Source organism: Aquila chrysaetos, chromosome 19 (assembly GCF_900496995.4).
Source record: "Aquila chrysaetos chrysaetos chromosome 19, bAquChr1.4, whole genome shotgun sequence".
Lineage (NCBI taxonomy): Eukaryota > Metazoa > Chordata > Aves > Accipitriformes > Accipitridae > Aquila > Aquila chrysaetos.
The window spans coordinates 2170914-2192622 of NC_044022.1; the positions used below are offsets into that span (position 1 = coordinate 2170914).

Here is a 21709-nt window from a genome sequence, read left to right on the forward strand (position 1 = left end):
CCAGAGGGACCTCAACAGGCTGGAGAAACGGGCTGACAGGAACACCATGATGTTCAACAACGAGAACCGCAAAGTCCTGCACCTGGGGAGGAACAGTCCCAGGCACCAGGACATGCTGGGGGCCACCCAGCTGGAAAGCAGCTCTGCAAAAAAGGGCCTGGGGGTCCTGGTGGACACCAAGTTGAACACGAGCCAGCAACGTGCCCCTGCCGCAAAGGTGACTGGTATCCGGGGCGGCATTTGGCAAAGCACTGCCAGCAGGTGGAGGGAGGTGATCCTTCTCCTCTGCTCAGCACTGGTGAGGCCGCACCTGGAGTGCTGCTCCAGTTCTGGGCTCCCCAGTACAGGAGAGACATGGACATACTGGAGGGAGTCCGGTGAACAGCCACTATGATGATGAAGGGGCTGGAGCATCTGACATACAAGGAGAGGCTGAAAGAGCTGGGACTGTTCAGGCTGGAGAAGAGAAGGCTCAGGGGGGATCTTGTCAATGTACCCACGTACTTGAAGAGGGGGTGCAAAGAGGACGGAGCCAGACTCCTTTCAGTGACAGGACCAGAGGCAATGGGCAAAAACTGAAACAGAGGAGGTTCCCTCTGAACATCAGGAAACATTTTTTGACTCTGATGCTGACCGACCACTGGCACAGGTTGCCCAGGGAGGATGTGGAGTCACCACCCTTGGAGATATTCAAAAGCTGTCTGGAGATGGTCCTGGGCAGCCTGCTCTAGGTAGCCTTGCTTGAGCAGGTCCCTTCCAACCGCAACCATTCTGTAATTCTGTGATATGTAAATCTGCATTTCTTAAAAAAGTTTTATGAAGATTAAAGTAACCTGTTGCCAAGGCTTGCATTTCTAGTATCAATCAAATTGAAATTACATAAGAAGATCAGTCTTGAACATTGAGATATAAGTAATCTAGGGTTTTAAAAATATTACTGAAGACTAAGTTCTGGCAACCATCTACTTTAAGCTCTGGCTCCATTATGAGAATCACAGAATCCTTGAGGCTGGAAGGCACCTCTAGAGATGTCTAGTCCAACCCACTGCCCAAAGCAGGGTCAGTTAAAAAGCAGGCTGCCCAGGACCTTGGCAAGCTGGGTTTTCACTATTTCCAAGGATGGAGACTGCACAACTTCTCTGGACAGCCTGTTCCATTGTTTGAGCACCATTACAGTAAAAAAAAGTTTTTACTTATCTTTAAATAGAATGTTCTGTATTTCAGTTTGTGCCTCTTGCCTCTTGTCCTGTCACTGGGCACCACTGAGAAGAGTCTGACACCATCTTCTTCATTCCCTCCCAACAGGTATTTATACACAACTATAAGGTGCCCTTGAGCCTTCTCTCCCCTGGGCTAAACAAAGAACATCTAAAGAATATCTGGATCAGTTTAGAAGTAAATGTAAAAGAAGCCTACAAAAAGATCTACAAACTCAACCCTGACAGCAAAGCTGTTCATATAGATGAAGTATAGAAAGCAATATTTCATAGACAAAACTGAAAGCATAATTTGGTCTTTAATCTCTTACATGGTACATACAGAACACTCTCACTGCCGATACACCTACAAAAGTAACTGGTTTTTACACACCTAGCAGGCCTGCTAGCAAAACTCTGATAAGTGATGATCTAACATCAGTTGTCTTCAACTTGCTTTCAGTTTTGCATTAGTTACTGAAAAATACTGCTTGCTTAAACATAGTTCTGAAATTAGTGTTGTTGAAACCGTTCTGGAAATATGATAGGCATTTTCAATAAGTACAGACAAAAGATAGGGTGAAGATAATGAAGTCAGAGGACTTTACGAACCTAAGAAAAAGTATATTAATGTTTTTAGGTATATACAATTTATGCAGTAACCTTGACAGAGAGTCTTGAATGCAATGTAAACAATGGTGGTATTTTCACCAACAAAAACCACCTCTAGGTTGCTAGCAATGTCAGTGTCAACAACCTAATATATCAAAGCGTAGAACCCAAAATGCAGGATATTTGGAAATGAAGACTAACTTTTAGGTGGGAATTCAGACTTCCTAGAAAAAGGCATTTGATTTTACAGCAAAGCTTCTGAACAGAGATGGTGAAATTGAGCATCTCCAGTTCATGGGACATTCTGATTTCTACAAATGTCTTATCATCTGAAAATGTCAAGCTAAGTTTGTTTCTAAAACGCTGACTTAGCTTTCTGGAACAACATTTGGTGCATGCCAAATGAAACCAGCTCCTTACCAGTTTCTCTGGAGTCTCCTCCCTCAATCTTGTTCTAACACTGGCTGCAGCAGGTGAGAGCCCAGCTGTTCAGGAGATGGAAGTCGGGAGCTGTGGGAATCAACTGCTCTGGACTTCTCAGCACTGAGGGGTTGCTCTAGAGCTACAGTTACTGAAAGTTCATCTTGGTACATTTTTCTTTAACATTGAGGACCCTCAAAAATTGAATCTTCCTTTAGGATCCATGGGATACCCAGAATCCCTGTTATGAAGATAGTCCCTGGTTTGAATAGGGGTTCCCATTGATTTCAGACTCCCAGTTTCGTAGCAGGGAACCCACACAGCCTTTTTTTTAAGGTAGCACTTGCTTGAAGCTAAATGTTCTGGGAATGTAAGTCCTTCAGCAGCCTGAAGGAATCCTGCCTGCAATTCTTTGGAAGTCTATCAAAATCCAGCTGCTTTCATAAAAGCAGATTTCAGATTTGAACATTTCAGATTTCAAAACCTGATGCTTTTTAATTGTTTCTATAACAAAACTGTATTTCTGATGATGAGCACACACAGCATTTGCTGAAACTAATGACAAGTCCCAGAAGGAGCCATATACAGTCTGCTTCAGCTAGAACCACTCTTGAAATAAGGTTGCTAATTAGATGTCCAAATACATAATGGAATGAGTAACTTAAAATATGCATGTTCAAAAGCAATTGCCATACTGCACATAAGACATATCTGTAGCTTTGTTTCAAAACCTGAATGTATTACATTATGAAGGCCTTTTTTTTTTTTCTTTTCTTTTTTCTTTTTTTTCTTTTTTTCCTTTTTCATTCTAAGCATTCAGGATCTGTCACGATAATCGGCTTAACAGGCGAAATATTCTTGAGCACAATCACTAGAACTATTTCACCAGCTTACATATGTATGTTTAGAACATGGGCACTGAGTTATTCATGCCCATTTCCTCCAGTGCAGACTAGAAAATGTGGCCTTTCTTGGACCCCCTCTATGTGCAAATGGTTTGTGGACCACAATCTTTAAAGACTGGAGGACCAAAGCTTAATAAATTAACTATTTTGCTCTTAAGATGACCTTTGTGGAGCAGTATTCTGCCTCACTGGCAGGATGGTACAGTAATGTCTCATCTGTACTAATCTCCAGTGACTGTAAACTGTTAAGGTGATTAACTGGAAGAGACAGTTCTTTCACTACATGTACAGAATCACTGTGAATTGGGTCATATCTGCATATTTCATGCATTTATTGGTAGTAAAATTTGGGGGAGAGAAGTAGAGTTTATAATCTTGTATACAATCTTTTTTTTTTTTTCCTTTCTTTTCAGTCTACAATTTACTCAATTACATTGAAACTCCATCTAAACTTAAAATAAGAACTGTTTAAAATCCATCGACACTATAAATTAAAACTCTACTAAAAGTTTCCAGGTAGTTCAAAATCCCGTTTTAGCTTGCACTTCGACACTGCAGTAAGTAGTATCCCTTCAGCTTCACAAAAGGGAGAAATGAATCCATATTTCTATTCAAGTAAGAATTTAACTAAAACAAAAAGGCACAGCAGATACAGTGCTGAACTGATTATGCTTGAAATTTAAATCCAGATATGAAAGTCATTTTAACAGATTACAAACAAATCCAGTGCCTAATATCAAAAACTTGGAAATGGAGGAGACTAATCCGAACGGAAAAAATTCTCCAGTCCATCTCCTTTAAATGCTGTTATGACTCTGACATACCTACAGTCTCAAAGAACAGCTAAGTATATAGCCACAGGAATAAACTACAATTTTTCACACAGTTGTATATACCCATAGAAATACGTTATAATTTCTCATTGCAATATTTTTTGCTTGCCAGGTACTTTGAACATGTGTATATACATATATATATGTACATATATGCACACACACATACATATATATATGTATGCATATTATATTTTGTCAAAACAAGACATCTGAACATGCATACAACGGCTGACTAACAGACGGTAGTTAAATAGAAGCTTCACCCACTTGCCTCGTAGCAGGAATTTTTCGAGAGAATACTATTTCCCAGTAGTAGATAATATATAAAGTTATCTACAGGAAGAAGTCACTTATCAGCCAAAATTAACACTTTTGTTTTTTTAGCTCTTCAAGGTAGAATTTAACATTTGTTGTTACTTCTCTGAAACAAACATATAGATCACAGACATAGTTTTCATTTCCAAGTCTCTTCTATTCCTTGATGACTGCAAGTGCTATATAATTACAGTATCCATACATCCAACGTCAACTCTGATTTAATACTAGAGTAGCTGTAGAGAACTTTTTTATTTACCAAGGTCATATCTTGATGGCTGCACAAGCTTAGATATATCAGGTGTTAAGCAGACACATCTCCAAGGAATCTGGAAATTCTCTCATCTGCAATCCTCAGCATATCTTATTATTTACTGCCAAAGAAATGACTGATTAATTTTGTCATCTTTGCTCTGTGATTTTTGCTCAGCTGAAACTGCCTGCCCTCTTCTGCAATGCCTGATCAGACCTATTTAAGTTGATGCCTTTGATCGTAGACACTGAGGAGCTTGCTGACTTAGGCTTTGCCTAAACATTCCTCCACTGCAATATTTATGCACAAAATCCTAAATGATAACTGACAGTCAATGTAGATAACAAAAACTTGTAAGATATTTCCACTATTTTACTGATGCTCAAAATAGCTTTACTTGTACTAGAGGTATCAGTCAAGATGAAAAATTGCTGTTAATATAATAAAAGCCCAACAAATTTTGCTTTGATAAATAGTTTATTTCTCACAAAGTATCTGAGGTCAGGAAAAAATCTGTTACTGGAAAACTATGTAGTATGATTTTTTAAAAATGCTTTAAATTCTTTCTGTAGTGTGATATCATGCTTAGTTTTAGAAGCTAGGGGCATTTTACTATCAAAACCGTTCCAAACAAAATTATCAAAACAAAGCTAATAAAAAAAAAACATAGTGAAAGTTAAGCCCTATGGAGAAAAATCTGCCTCCAGCTCTTTATTAATCACATTCCAACACCAGAGGCTAAAAGTACATCAAACTGCACCAAATCCTTTTCACATGACAACCTCATAAATTATTCAACTCATTAGTAACACCAAGAGGCATAAAAATAACATCAGTGTTAAGGATGTTTTCTTACAGAGAAAGGTCAGCTAAAAGTTTCAATATTAAACTCCAAAGGCTTAAGCCTCTGAAAAGTAAGTACATCTAGATAGAATCCATGAATTATAAGTTTACTGCATGCTGTTTTAAAATTCCATATGCTAATTTTAATACATATGTGAAAAGTTTGAATTATTTATTTTCATTCTGCAGTCTATTGTAATTTTTATGCAGCCACTGAGTTTGATGGGTACCACCTCTAAACACACCTGAGCTTTAATCTTCCTGTAAGTTGAATGCACTAACAGGTGAGTAGCGTGAAATTATATATAAAGAACCCAATATGAAACTATAACTACTTCAGTTTTTCTGTTTCTTTTGGTTGTAGCTTTGTCTTGCAGGCTAGCTCGACCACCAGGCAGCTGTCACCTGCACTAAAACACTGGAACACAGAAACTACATAAATGGAAGCAATCTTTGCAACATGCTGAAACTGTTTAAGTGCAACTTGTATTATAGTTCTCATAAAAAAGGCCCCAAACCATTTCCAGCATCCTCTGAGTACAATCTTATCCCAAAGATACAACATTCCTGCTATAAAGGCATGAAACAAAGTCCATCTAAGTAAATGGAAAGCTCCTGTTATTTTAAAACCAGGATAATATCAAGGCTTAAAACTTTGTAATAGCTCATAAATCAGATTTCTTCCTGTTTTAATGCTAGTTCAATATCCAAAATTATTAATCAATAAGAATAGTTTTAAGGGTTCTTATACCTGTATAATGCACAAAGCCCATGGTTTTGGTGATTATTTGCCTTACAAAAGCAACACAGCAATTAGCACAGTTTTGCATCTGCCTCTCATAAAATCTCTGTTTTGATGTTTTTGAAGAATGTGGAGAAAATAAGCTTTCGTCAAATACGCAATACTATATACTACTGGGGGAAATGTCTTCCCTAGCCCAACTTATGAACAGTTTATGACCTAAAGTCCTGCACATGATAGCCTTCACGTTTAAATAAGTATTAAATTACACTAGCTAGTATAACTGCACACACAGATATTCATTTATATGTCTAACCTTGTTTGAATCCCAGCTACTTGCCTCAACAACCTGGTGAAATGTGTGGGTCACACAGAGTTAGCTTTATATCTATCATATTCAGAACTTCTGGCAACATTAGCCTTTGGCTACACACCAGCTGAAAGGTTCAACTTGCTTTGTGCATAATTACTTCCATTTTTTACTCCTAAATGCTAAAGAACCCCAGGATTATTTTTTTCAGTACTACAGATAAAAAAAAAAAAAAGACAGAAAAAAATCTTAGTATTTGTTAAAAAATTCCTGTCTTTGAAATGTTAGAGAGGTACCCCAGCTTAAACCTGAGAAATAAATTTGCTTTAGATTTTTGGAGTACTCAGGTTCAGTCTACTGTACAGAAGTCACTAAACATATGAAACTTTTAGATGATATAAGGGAATTTGTAAGCATGTTCCTCCTTCCTCTTTTATACTCTGGCTACCTCTCCATGAAAATCAAATAGCATCTAAACCTTAAGTTCCTAGACTGAAGCTCCTATGTAGTCAGTTCACTGTTCAAATCACAAGTATCCTTAAAATAATTAAACGAGTTCTTATGTATTTCATGATTTGCAGAAAAAAATACTTTTGGCTGAGAAGATGCATGCCAGGATAAAACTTCTGATATTTTTTAAAACCAGTTAATTCCTCATTCATGAAAGGTCTGCAATGAAACTATTACGACACATTAGTTTGATGGCCTAACAGTTTCGTTCTGTCACTCCGGAGAGATGAGTTCAGTCACTTTTACCAGTGTCTCAAAATTAGTGTCTGGGGATGCTAGAGAGGTATAATGTGAATCCCTTGAGGATCAGAGAATTTAGCAGCCCACAAGCTCAAGTCTTCTGGTTCATTAAAGTGTAAGAATTGAAAGAATTCCTTTTCTAAGAAAATGTTGTCCTAGAATTCTCAGCACTGTCCTTAGAAAAGAAGGGACACAATTCTCAGGGATTCATGGACATCAAGAAAACATCATCAGCTACATTTTTAAGCAGGAGTTAGTACTGACCATATTCCACAGCAGCTTTTAGGAGAGCATCGGAATGAGTAGACCCAAAAGCATTGCGAACAAATCGCCTCCGCCGGCGCAAATCATCTTCCCAGTAATCCAAGCGCCAGAAGTCATGCAGTTGGCTATGAAATAAAGAACACACACATCAGCACCTACCACAGCTTGAACTGTATTTACATACATTATAGTATAATTTCACTGCTGCTTTTCTGTTTCAGGAATACAATCTTGTAAAAACATATATTACTAAAACTTACAATATTCTAATGTTTCTTTACGTGCATTTATATATTATAAACCTCAGCACTGCCTCAATGTCTCAAAATGTTCTGCCTGCTGCTAAAAACATTAATCACACTGAGCCCATTAACAAATGCAGCATCAAATTACAAGTATTAATGGCACAGCTTGCTTTCTTTTACAGTGTTTTTAACAAGGCTTGTAAATCATAGAATGGACCTCAGTGCAAATAGTTTGCAATTTAATGACTATGGTCCCTTAGCAGACTGAACTTAGAAGTATAAAATATTGCCCACTTGAATTTTGTGGAACTATGATTAAACTAATGTGCTGAAATATTCATTGAAATAATTCCCCACTGCCCCTAGCAACCTGAGAAAATTGCAATTTTATTCATTATTAATAACACTGAATTAGGGCAGCAAAAAAATTCCACCATGTGGTAATTGTCTTGGTAAATTATTATTCCAGCACTAACAGAGTACTGGGATGATTTTATAGCTTCCAGCTAATACAAGCCATTAACAACCATGGCCATCTTTGCGTTACATTGCCTTTTTACATTCAAAAGCAATATTAAAGTTCTGTAGAATGATATAAGCCATTGTTAATCTATATTCAAGTCAAAACATACACATATATAATCATCTGGTATTCAACTTTGGTTCTAAAGAAATGACCAGCTCCACTCCCAGACAACTTCTTGACCCTATCAACACAAACATCTCCCACATCAATTTTATAAGTATGCTGCGGGGTATTCAGGCAAACCTGTATTTTAAGCCATCATTTAAAAAACTTTTTGGATCACTATCAAATACCCAAAATGTTTGTGGATGCACCCTTATCATCAAACTCATAGTGGAACACACTATACACTTAAAATGATTCTGCAGACCATGACTTTGCAGACCATAACTAAGGAAACACTGCTTTAAACCAGTTATTTTCAATCTATCTGCAGAACTCTGGCGGTGCATGGTCAAAAGGCAGATGAGAAAAAAAAAAAAAAGAAAAGTTTTCAGCTCAGGAGATGGGTTACATCTTTGCTGGATTTTTCTAGGTGTTACTTCAGCCACTGTTTTCTGTATTGCCTTCGTTTTGAGAAGCTATGCACTGGTAGCCATTTCCAGAGGAAATGCAGAAATATGCTAATGTAGAACAGACCTTTTTTACTTTTTACAGTCCACTTCTTAATCACTTTTTTTCATGCTTGCATGAGTTCTTGTCCAACTTTACTAACTGCTGTCATGAGACCTGGATCAGTCCTGGAGGGCACAGCACCAAGGGGAGTGGATGTAGCAGCATACCTTCTAGCCACTTACAAATTTTCAGAAGCAGGACACCATCATTTTTAGCCAATGTTGGGGTTTTTTTTGCATTCTGAATGACATTTGCACTATATGCTTCTTGAGTCTGTGTGAAGGTCCTACTTTCATTGCTGCCTTGCAGAACAGGCATCTTACTGATCTACAAGCAGTGAGGAGCCAACTTCAGGAGTTCAGCGGGAGCTGCCTCCTCAGCAAGAGCAATTCAGAGCATCTTGCATAAAAAAGGTGAGGCAGTGACTCTGAGCTCCCACAGTGGGAAGATGCCGCATTAACAGCCTGGCCTGCATGCTCTGAGACAGAAATATCTTGAGTGCCAATTATGTTTTGCTAAGTAAAATAGCCTACTTTGGTTTTGTACTATGGTATGGTTTTTGCTCACAGATGTCATGTTAGCCCGAAGTATCAGTCCATCATTTCTCCTCCTACACTGAGCACTGAATAATTTTATTGTGACTGCTAAATCCCCTTGACCCTTCTGTGATATGAATGCAAAAACAGGCAGACAACTGCCCCATGGTTTAACAGACAAAGTTTAAAGACTCCTTGCATGCTCCAAGTCTTTATTTTAAACTGATGATATCAAAGATAATCCTAAAGGCTTTTTACCATAGTGATTTTTTTGGAAAGGCAAGGAACTTTCCCTTTTTAATTCCATCTAAGAGAAAGTCATGATGGAACAGGAGTAAAGGTATTAATGAAAATCTTTTAAACCCAAGAGTTCCCTGAAATGGCATTTGTCTCCACAATAATAATACTAATAAAAGACTGTTAGGTTGATAAGAATGATACAACTTTGTAAGAATTAAGAGTTTTTTATGAAATGAAGAACTATTCAAAGACTAAAAAATTTACATTTTTAATTTGTTCTGTGTTTAATCTGGTAATCCATTAATTTCACTAATCAGTCTGAAGAATACTGTATATTCTCAGTTTAAAGTAAAACAGATTTTAAAGTCACTATGTTAATGAAGCACCAAGTAAAGAAGTGATGAAATTGTCAGAGGATAAAGTCTGTTTTGGGGATCTAAAAAAAGGTTACAAGTTCACCAGGGATCACAGTCTGAAATATGTAATAATGGTGCAAAATAAAAATTTTGAAATAACAAACCTTATTCCTAATCACAAATTATACATCTTTTTAAAACACAACTGAAGTTTCTTCCTAGAGATTTCTACTGGAGTCTATCCCACAACGTTATTACATACTGCCGGATACTGGAGGATGGTATCTGAACCCTAAAGAAAAGGTTTCTGAATCTTAACCAGTTACTCTCAGATTTACTCTTGACTCTTTGAGCAACACCTTTAATAAAAAGACAAGACACTTTCTCCTACCCTACTGTTATCAAGAAAGCAGACTTCTGAAAAGCTGGTGGCTATACTTACAGAAAGTTTTGAATGATTGAGTTTCATCACTTGCATTATAGACACATAAATCTGTGGGATTTTCCTGAAAAGTTATATTACCACATTTTTTGATTAGATTAAAAATACTAGTAAAGTCGAAGACTGTGGCCACAAGCTCCAGCCTAAAACTAAGAATTTAACCTGCTTTAAAAGTCCAGAGCTATGGACTGAATCAGTATTATGTTGTCTAGCCCCTAGATTACAGTACTTGAGAAATACTTACATTCTAATCCTGAGGGTATTATTCAGGCTTTAAGATTTTTCAGGAATTTAGGTAGCTGTTAGGTAGTTCTAAATGATGGCTGTAAATCAAGCAGAACTACACTATCTAATGCTGTACTAGGCACAAGTCAGTCCTAGAAGAGAGCATGTCTGCAAATAGTCCACATCTCTTTCTGCTACAACCCATTTTTCCTAGAAGTGACTTGACGAAATCAAGTCATTTTAGTAATTTATTTCTGCGACAAGTACAATATTTCAATAAGCTTTACTTTTCTTAATAATGTATATTATTAATAATCCTTATTTCCACAGCCAACTAGACTACATGTAATTTCTTATTCCCCCATATCTTATACCAGTTAAGTGACATTTTGAATCAGGCTTGTTTGAATGAAAAAGTGCATATTAAGCATACTGTGATGAATTTTTTTTTAAGAACTAAAAGTTCATAGCATCATTCATGAGCTACTTCTACATACTTCAAAAAAAGAAATACATCTGTATGCCTTTAACTGAACAGTTATTTAAAATTCACCCTAAAACACATGACCCAAAGAAGCCCCTACTGTGAGTTCAACTGTCGAGATAATTTCCTTACCAACTGTAACATAATCCAATATAAACCTTTCTCATCCTTATCATAATGAGGGCTGGTATGAAACTAGTGATATTTCAGGGTTACTAAGAGAAATTTTACTTGGAGTGGTGTGCATACTGCAAACTTAATCCCAAATTTCAGATGTGCAGTATTTCATATAGTTAATACAGACACAGAAATACCTGTTTTAATGGAACAAGCCCTATTTCACTACAGTTACTGAAGGATTACAAATTCTGTTTCACTGCCACTGTCTTCATTGGTGCCTGCTTAGCGGCTCGCTGTGTACATTCTCCTACTTCAAACGGCATTTTATCTTGTTAAAGGCCAGCATAGGGTGGAAAGGCAAAGCAGTGTTTTGCTACCCCAGGTAGCCAAGGTGGACTTTGATAAGTTAGAGCAAACAGCTTTGAAATCTCCCAAAGGCAGGTTACTCTCAAACTCAGAACTGAATTCTGTATAATACTCTTTGCTGCTGTACCACACACCCCCCTTCCATATATTTGGGGACAAAGATTATTGAGACGGACTAAAGTATTGCAGGTAGCCCAGTCTGTTACCCTCTCAGAGGAGAAATTGTGTAGCTCTGCCACCAAAAGAATTTAGAGGAATATCAAGCCAGCCCGCAGAGCAAAGTCCTCCCTGCCTTTTCACAACATCTCTACAGCTTGGACTTCTTAAAGACAACTTTTGAAAAGATTTTCTGTTAACTCCTACGGCCACAGCTTTGATGAAGCGTACAGGGAGGTTTTTTTTTCTATTACTTAGGAATATTAGCTGTCCTAAACATCAAGCCTTTGTCCACCCTGTGGGCAGTCAGCATCCACGACAGCAGCTCCATGGCTGTGAACCCCAGCACAAACGCAGTTTGCTGTATGTCACCTACAGCTCCAGCAACTACAAGGCAAGTACAAACAGTGGAGAGTTGCAGTACACATGTCCATAAAATCCTCAGACTGCAGCCCAAAGGATGGGCTGCCAGATGGAAGAGATTAAGTTTGAATATGTTAATGAAGAGGAATAAGCCTGCAGGCATGGGGGAAGGGGAAAAAGTTGTTTGGAAAAAGAGGTGGGTCACAGAACTGGAGGGATGTCAGAGAATCCATAGTCTTTGTAATACTGGGAAACGGCATAGAAAAGGCACGGAATTGATGATCTGTAATTTCAAGAATTAGTCCTGGTTGTTTTTATGTAACATATTTTAAAAAGGAAAAACAATTCTTTTCACAGTGTGGAATTATGACTGTGTTCTGAGAAATAAGAAAAATGTATACTGGAAAAGTATTAAGCATTTCCCTAAGGTAATATGAAGAACAGAAAATATGGAACATTAAAAAAAACTGTAAATAAAAGAAAACTTGAAATAAAAAAATACAAATTATTCCTTATGCAATATTTATTACAGTTTAAAAGTACAAGCCAAAATATAAACCTATTTGCCAGAAGATCTAAGTAGTAAAGGCCTTCTGTAACAACAAAAGAGCAAATACCATTCAGAAGTGGTATAGCAACAGATACAATAATTGTATTAGAGTGAAGGTTTTTCGGACTGTGCTTGAAACAGAAACAGTGACTGCCTGGTTTTATCAAGATGGTGAGACAGGTATGCAAAAATCACATCCCGTATTATAATGGCTAAAAGACAACAGAGCCTTGTACATGAACAGAAACAAATATCAAAAGCCTTAATTAGCATAACTAGTATAGTTACTCTACACAAAAAAGATTTTGTTAGTACAAAAATCACAAAGCTCCATTATGTTTTTCCAAAGAGCATGCTAGAGAATCCCAGAAATAAAACTAGAAATACTGAAAACTAAGAATAATACTAAACAAATAATACCAATAACACAACAATAAAAACTGCAAATACCAACACAGAGAATAAAGACGTCAATGAACCTGAGAATCATCTAATGCAATGAAAATTGAAAAAGATGGTAAAAATAAATAGGAGTTTAAAAATTCTTTAGGCATTCTTATAAACAGCAACTTTTTTTTTTTTCTCTTAAGTACACATGCACAGGAATTATTATTGTTAAACATCAGGAATATATTTGGCAGAGTTTCAGGGTAGAAGGGAGAAAGTCTCAGAAAAAGAGCTTACCACTTAAATAGAAGGATGCTAAATACTCAGGGAAATTTAGGTAATATTTAATCTTTTGAAAGTTTTTTTTATGAATATGATGTCGAGTGACTCGTTTCTTACGTGCGAAGTTTCATACTGTAATTTTTGAAGGAAGCTGGGTGGATGCATCCTAGGGAAGTCACGCGGATGACAGATGGATTGCTGGAAGCCAGGCTGCAAGGTTTAGGATATGGGTACAATACGATGAAGTTGTGCTCACAAACTGGTGAGGTGCCCTAACAGCAGGAAGACAGGGCATGAAGAAGAACATAAGAAGCTGGTGGAGACAGCACTGGCAGTAAATATCAGGGGATGGAGGTTGTGGCAGTGGCCAAACAAGGGATGCCTGGGCTGGCGGGTAGGGATAGAATTTCCCTGGGGGATGGCCGGATGGTCAGTGACCACCAGCTTTTTCTCCACTTCACCTCGCATTTGTAACCAATGCAGCAAACTAGCGTGGGCAGAAATGAGAGAGAAAGCAAAGGAGCAACCTGTGAATTTGGTTAAACGGTTAGTGTCCTGGTCCCTGACAGCTGGAGGAGGTGGTGTGGAGAGCACAGCGGTCCAGCTGGGTGACTTACGGCCCAGCAGCATGATGGCAGCACCGCTGTATTCCCAAGTGTCGCAAGAGATGAGAGGGGTTTTGTACCTCCTGTGTAGGGCTGCCAAAAGGCGAGACATTAAAATGAGAAGAGACACGAGACAGCAACGATCGGTGAAATCTGAGGAGAAATGTAGACAAAGTCAGAGCCCTAAAAATGAAAAAGGACTTGATAGAAAAGTCTGGAGTTAGGCAGTGAGGAATTAAAAAAGCAATACGGTCTAACTAATTGATAATATTCATAGGAATAATTTTACTGGAGCAGGAGCGAAACAGAAGGACAGATTAAAAGGCTTCTTCTAGCAATATTTTCCATGATACTGGGAAATGGGAAACCATAAAGACAACAGATCGGGAGGCAAAGAAATTGAAAAGCATAGATGAAAGGTTTGAAAGGTAATTATTGATTGGTGAAGAAAAAGCAACACTGAGCTGGAAAAAATGGATAAGTAGTAAGTTTGTAAGGAACAGAGATGTGAGAAGAAAACCAATGACTTTGGCAACTAACAGAAGAGAGTAATTGTGAAAGCGGATGGGAAGAGAAAGAAATCCATATGAATAATTATGGATGGATAAATGAATAAATACTGGCTTATCAAGAATATCTGTTAGATAATCTATAATATTTTGAGACCTGTGAATTTGAGCTATTTTTGTTTAAGGCAGTGAACTCCAGAAATCTGTGAAGTTTAGGGCTGATCTGTGGGGTTCTACGATAACTTTATGAACAGAAAAAGGGAAAAAGTGGTTCATTTTAACACAATTGATAATATATGCAGCACAAGTTATCATCAGATTACATGCTAGTAGACCTACAGATTTCCCTGTGGAGACTGGAGATTGATAGAAGTTTTTAAAATAGGAAAGAAAAAGTTTTGAAGTTGTTTACACTTGTGAAGGATGAATGCAATTCATAAACCTGCAAACTTTTACAGAGATTGGTATTTGTGTGATGTAGCTTTGCAAGGTTTGGGTGGAGGGAAAGGGTTTTCAGGGGGACTTTGAAATAAGAGTGAAATAGAGCACGGAGAAACTGAAAGTAACAGAAAATACTACCACTGATCATCAGAACAGGAGCAGAGGAGTCACCTTTGAAAAGCAGAAAGAAAACTGCCAACACAGTTTCTCTCCTATTATCATGTTACTAATGGTCTTGCATTAATAATGAAGGACAAAGCTGAGAGGAACAGAGAACTGGCTACAAATGAAAAGAGAGCAAAAATTATCAGAAGATGACTAATGGTTAAAGACCCACCAAATTCCTGGAGAAGAATTTTCTAAGAACTGTTTTAAAGTGTAACATCCTTGTCAGAAAAGAGGGAGTGATTTATGTGGCTTTTATTTTCTTCTTAAGGCACTGGAAAAAGGTATATTTAGTACACGCTTTTAAGGAAACCCTCCAACTCCTGAAACTTCTATGACTTCATTTTGGTGAAAAAATCGAGGACACTGAAGTTCAAAAGAGGAAAAATAGAAAGGGGAAGCTGAGAACAGAAATCTCTGTGGCTGTGTTAATCTTCAGTTAGATGAAACATCAGAAAGGACAGTAATGTCGGTAAAAGCGAAAGGGAGGCTGTGGCAATAGAGCTGTTCCTTTTAGCTGTGGTAGTACCTGAAACACAAACTTTTAAGGCAGTTAATTCCCAGATTATATTGTATGGTCTGATAACTTGCTTCTGATCATCAGGAAAATTTATACAAAATGCACTCACTTTGCATAGGGATTGGGGATTTTAGTATCTGCATAGGGTCTGAAGGAACAAAATGATAAGGAACACACAAACAAAGCAGGACTAACAATTTCCTGATTGTCTAGACTTTTTATAAAGCTTAGATCTCCAGAATGAGATGTACATCCTGGAATGGCTTCTATATTATTCAATAGTAGTAAACTTATACCACGAAGCAGTAGTTTTAGGGAAATAAGAGTAACCATGTATAAAGCTATATAGAAAAAACGTAAGAGAAAAGCTACATACCTCCTAAAAAATAGCAATGGAAATGACAATAACTCAAATGTCTACAAAGTAAAACTAAAGGTAACTAGAATTATTTAAATTATTAAATTGATTTAACATAAAACATAAAAGTAATGCGAGATAACCCTGGCAAATCTATCCAAATACTAACGTGCAATATTAGGACACTACGTGTAGTACAGCTAAATGAAACAACACAATTTCCTGAAGTTTTTTACTCAGTTCCTTTTAGTTAATCCAATGACACTGAATGAACAACTGAGGTAACATAAAAAGTGGATACATAAATTGTCAGCGTTTGACTCACCAGAATCACAATGGGGTTTTTTTTAGTAACAAATTATCAGTAAAAGCAGAATGCAAGTGCATGAAATTCTACGAATAATAAATTATATCCCTAGAAACACTGAAATGCAATAAATTTTAAGGTTACTAAAATGAAGAAATGCAGTAATATTATCTTTGAATAAAAGGAAGAGAAAGAGGTTGGAACAATACTCTGTGGTTTAACTCTGATTTCTAGTTTGGAACCTTTATTCTATTTCAGAATGTGTCATCATCACTCCAAACAAAGAAGAAACAAACTCCCCAAAGCCCCAAAAGCCTTTTAAAATTTTCAAATAAATGAAAATTTGGGTAAAATTCACCTTCGGAAAATGTCTTGGAAGAATATACAGCATTCTAGGACATTTTTCTTTTAAATGCATTTTTTGTTATGTCATGCCATCTCAGCACGGTGGCATACTCAGTAAGATTTCAGAAGTACTACCAGGATGCCACAGTATAACAAACTCCAAGATGGAATGAATTGATGGTGTATTGAAGTTGCCTCTCTCTTTCTTAACTGACTGCAAAAGGAGACAGATAAGATGGCTTAGACTAGAAGCACAATTGTAGATGGCTGAAATTAAACAAAATGAATTCCATGCTAAGTGTGCAGATTTTCTTATTCAAAATGTAGAAATATCTCAAAGTTTCACTGACACAGAAATTGAACTATCTAGCAAATGATCTTCCAATGTCAAGGAAAAAAAAGTCTATTTATTTTACATTTTGACTATTATGTTTGTTACAACATCATATCAGAAATAGGTACCATGACATCAGCTTACGCACTCCTGCTGTGAAGAAATACATGAAAATAAAATAAAATTTCAAAATAAAAAATTTTGAAGGCTTTTATTAATTTAGGAAAATGAAAGGGAAAAATCAGGTATTTTCATAGGAACTTATACTGTCATAATTTTTCACCAAATGATTTAACCAAAATACTGTTTTCTGATTAAAAAAAGTTTTAAAACAAAATTTCTATTCAACTCTTCTTCTGTTTGTACAAGTATACCACCTGCTGGTAGCAGTATTATTTTGCTTCTTAAGCACCTTATGTGTCAAATTAAAAGAAGAATAAAAGTAGGTGCCCTCTGAACACAACAAACAGGAGTCGTCATGAAATAGTACAACTTTTTGTCACAATTGTCTGGAAAGTATTGTGACATTTTACAGCTATGATCCATAAGAAATCAGGTAAACATCTCAGAAAATACCTTGTTTATCTTAATTTTAACAAAGTAAAATGCTGATTTAAAAAAGTAAATGGAAAATGTTTTAGGAGAACTATTAATTTTGCCATAAAGATGCTGGGTTTTGAACAAGGTTAACTTTAATAGGTAACGTTCTTATGACACTACCTAAGGTATTTGCAGAATTAAAGTTCTTTTTTAAAGAAATTTTCAATGTAGTTCATCTCTTGAGCTTCAAACACAAAATATTCTTCCAGCAGCAATTCTGTAGACAGCAGATGTCCGATAATACAGCTCACTACTTCTGTTCAGTTTTTCAGCCCAGAATATCAAAGTGCATTTGAGTCAGAAGCATGGTGACTCAATTCTGCCTGGGGAAGGTGAACAACTGGTTGCAGAAAAACCAAATAATCTGGTGTTAAGGCCACTGGAAAGTAAGAGAACTCTCTCTTGTAGTTATGATTTGCCTCTAGTATAGCACCTTATTGTCTGACTCCCTTCTTGCACAGAAATTCATTTAAAAAAACAAACAAACAAACCACAAAACCCAACTGCCCAAAAAACAACCCTTGCCCATCTCACCGGGGTTTTTTTGGTATTATTTGCTTGGTTCAGGTGTAGTACTGATAAGGGAAGACAGAACAATTTATTCAAATCTCACAGAGACACCCTCATCCTTTGCCTTCTGCACAAGTGTTATCTTCTCTACTTATGTAAATGAGAGGATATTTTGTTCCTGAGTGAAATGAACACCACCAGATTCTTTAGGTAGCTTTTTCTACCTTTTCTGAAAAGAAAAAAAAATATCCATTTTCCCTTCGAATTCTGAATGGCAATAATACCACTGCATTAAGAAACTCTGATAAGCAAAGCTGGAGGTTGGGGTCCCTCCTCAGGTTGTTGTAAATGTCACCCCCATACAGTCCACATCAGCACAACACAGAAGTTCTGAGATTTTGACAATATTCTGATGAAGCAGGCACCTTTTACAAGAAAAACAATTTACTCTGTATTTCAAGATTGTTATCTATCATATTAAATATATAACTAGGGACAACAGGGTCCTAGCTTCTCCATAAAATCTAGGCTTTTGTGACTTATCTGCAATTCTAGAAGAGTTAAACACTAGCTAAACGTTGCTTCAGTTAGGATTACTGTGCTTGAACTGAAAGAACGGTGCCAAGTTTTCAAAGTGGGCATCCAAAGTAAGAGAGCTTGTGGAAGCTCTTGAAAACTTTGGTGCCTGATTGGCTTACTGAAAGGTCAAACGCTAAAGGCTCACACTTGTAAGCAGGGATAACATACGTGACTGCTGATGAGGATGCTGCCCCAACTGCCTGCTCCATTCCAGATGCGCAGATTAAGGTGTCTGCGTTTCTTGTGAAAGAACTACTGAAGAAGCTACTGAGCATACAAATTACAGTCCAGTTTCATGGCAAACCAGCAATGACTTGTCAAAAAATCTAGAGCTGTACTTTTAACATAAACAGCAGGGTTGGGGTAGACAGCTAGGGCTTGTTATCTCATTAGTTACTGCTGTTTGTAAGTCACGGCTCGAAGGCTATGGCACCCAGGAATAGAAATTTTGTCTTTCAAAACCTTTAATTAGAAGAAAGAAAAAATGTTTTATCTAAATATTTTTAAAGTGTTATTCTAAAACTAAGACACACAGCTTTTTTTTTTAATACAATTTCTTAAAAACCCATAATGAATTACTGTTTCAAACCTTTATAAATTATTCAAGCTGCAACTATTTAAAGACAGCTAACTTATAAACCTGGCATTGAGGTGAAATAATTAGCTTCCTTGAGGCCTATCAGCAAACAGCAACAGTAATCAAAGTTTAATAAATAAATAATAAAGTTTTACCTAGGCAATTATTTTAATTTCCATCATGCAGAGCTGTTTATTAAAATGCAAGTCTAATAATACACTATTTTAACAGAATGATTATTTTTGCAAAATGCTGCTTCAAGCTTGGTAATTGGAAATCTTGGAATTCAAAATTTATAGAAGTCTGAAGTTATACACTTTCTGCAAGTTTAGACAAAGCACACATCTAGCTTTAACCCTAATATCGTTCTTAAGAATTGAAACAAGGACATGCTGGCCCAATTAGTGGATACGTCTTGACTGGTGTATAAACAGTTATTGCTATCCACAAATGCAACTTGTATTGATGAAATAAACATTTGCCAAGTGGCATAGCCATGAGTGCTATAGAATTTTTAATAGAGACCATGTTTACAACACTATCAAATAAATGCTGAAGTAATCTTAACTTTGATCTTTTTTGTTCCTGGGAATTTTTGTAAGAGCTAAGAAACCAGCTTGGCAAGTAAATCAAAACTGTTCTATTTATACGTTATTTCTGACAGTCAAGAGGTTCTTTAGAAGTATAGAAACAGTCTTCTATAAAACATCCCAAAATATATCAGCATGACCTAATGATTTATTTTTGGCTCTGCAAAACTCATGGGAGAAGAAGCAGACATGACATTAAAAAAAAAGACAACACAGAATTAAAACTTCCTTGTTCTCTGTCTTGAAAAAAAAATCTCTGTTTTTGTGGGTTTTGAAAAACAAGCAGCATAGGCTTTAAAGATTTTTTGCATACGAAGTATGTGACAATCCATTATTCTGGATATAATTCTTAATGTTTTCCTTCCTTTTAGCTACTTAATCTGTTACGCAATTCTGTGTGACAGTCATGAGACACAGCTGATTTTTCCCTTGTCTGTAGCACAAATCTGTGACATAACCACATGTATCATCTTCTGCATTTTCCACGTACTTACATAGTTCAGTTGATATTGTATAGTATGATTTCCTGTAGGGATATGCTTTACAAATATAATATAGAATGTATAATTGGCTATATGTTCTTAATTAAATGGATACTACAGTTAAAGAAAAATCAGTAGCAGCATTTAATAAATTTATACAAAGCCCCACCACTTTTCTGTGTAGAATCACCATGAGGAATTACAATGCTCAACCTTGCTCATTAAGCTGATTTTATCCCTTACATGTTCACTGCAGTTTTGTTTTTTTCTAAGGCTTTATTGCCATAGTTTGCATGGAAGATGCGAAATGAGAACAGGAGTTAAACCCCATCTATTATTACACCAGAAAGGAAAGCTTACTGGCTGGATCAGTACTGAGGTAGACAACTGATGGGGGAAGGAATCATATATCTGGGAACAGAAGGATGTGCTCCTCCCTCTTCAGGGCATGGGTAGCCAAATTTCCTGATCCAAGAAAGCAAAAATCAAGAACATCACATGACTGTGAAATACAAGCTATGAGTTGAGAAGGGACAATATTCTAGGAGTAGTTCAAAAGTGGGAGAAAGTGAGACAAAATGGAGCTGAACTCAGTCTGTACCTGGGTTTGAAGGCAATTTGGTGATGGTATTTTTTGGCTTACTTTCTCTGAGCTGCGAATCTGGATCATCCAGAATATTTTCTGCGAAAGCTCCCTGTGACACAGGCCCTGCGAAAGAGTTGATCTTGAAGTGCTGAAAAGCCACACGTGGCTTAAGAGCCATGGAGCAGGTCATGCCAGCCTCAGAGGTTCTCCAACTTCTAATGACCAGCTTGGGAGAAAATACGGTCTGCTCTCTCCCTTCTTCACCAACTTCATTCTTTTGGAACCTCTTACTTCATTTAGCTGCTCCAGACCTTCTACGTGTAGCTCAACAGAAATTATATTTGAAGATGCTGTGAGGTTGACTATAACCTTATTTTTGGAAACCGCTTTTTCTACAGGGACCAAATTGCCTCTGACCTGGTAGAATTTGTTTTCCTTTCTTGCAATCTGGGAGGCACAGTTCAATTACTGGGAAGTTAATACTAGCAATTAACAGTTGTAATTTACTGGAAGATTAAGGTTGTCAAATTATGCCAAATGATAGCTGAGTTGAGTTCCTTTTATCTAACTTAAGATGTCAACATTATTGACATTTAACTAATCAACCCGGGCCCATTTCATAGATGATAGAGAGAACTAGTTGCACCTTGGGAAAAGTTGTGTGATAGGAATCCTACTGCACTTGTCTCAAGTAACAAAGGTCTCAACAGTAGAGAAAGTAAAAACCTGGGGTTCTCACAAAAGAATCTGGCATCTAAGACCTGCGTTGAATTGTCAAGGGAAGGATCAGGTCAGAGAATTCACATGAGTGAGTGAAATCCAAGAGGCAGGAGAGAGAAAATGAGAATTATAGGCTATATGG

General features: G+C 36.9%; 1 protein-coding gene across 15 annotated transcripts in view; it reads right to left on the bottom strand.

The window, feature by feature from the left end:
• Nucleotides 1–21709, bottom strand: part of NBEA (neurobeachin) — a 514437-nt gene that overhangs the window by 187936 nt on the left and 304792 nt on the right. For all 15 annotated transcript variants that reach the window (XM_030042222.1, XM_030042221.1, XM_030042209.1 and 12 more), the window contains one exon: nucleotides 7447–7571. In XM_030042222.1, the coding sequence (XP_029898082.1) occupies nucleotides 7447–7571 (125 nt within the window). The remainder of the gene's footprint in view (nucleotides 1–7446; nucleotides 7572–21709) is intronic.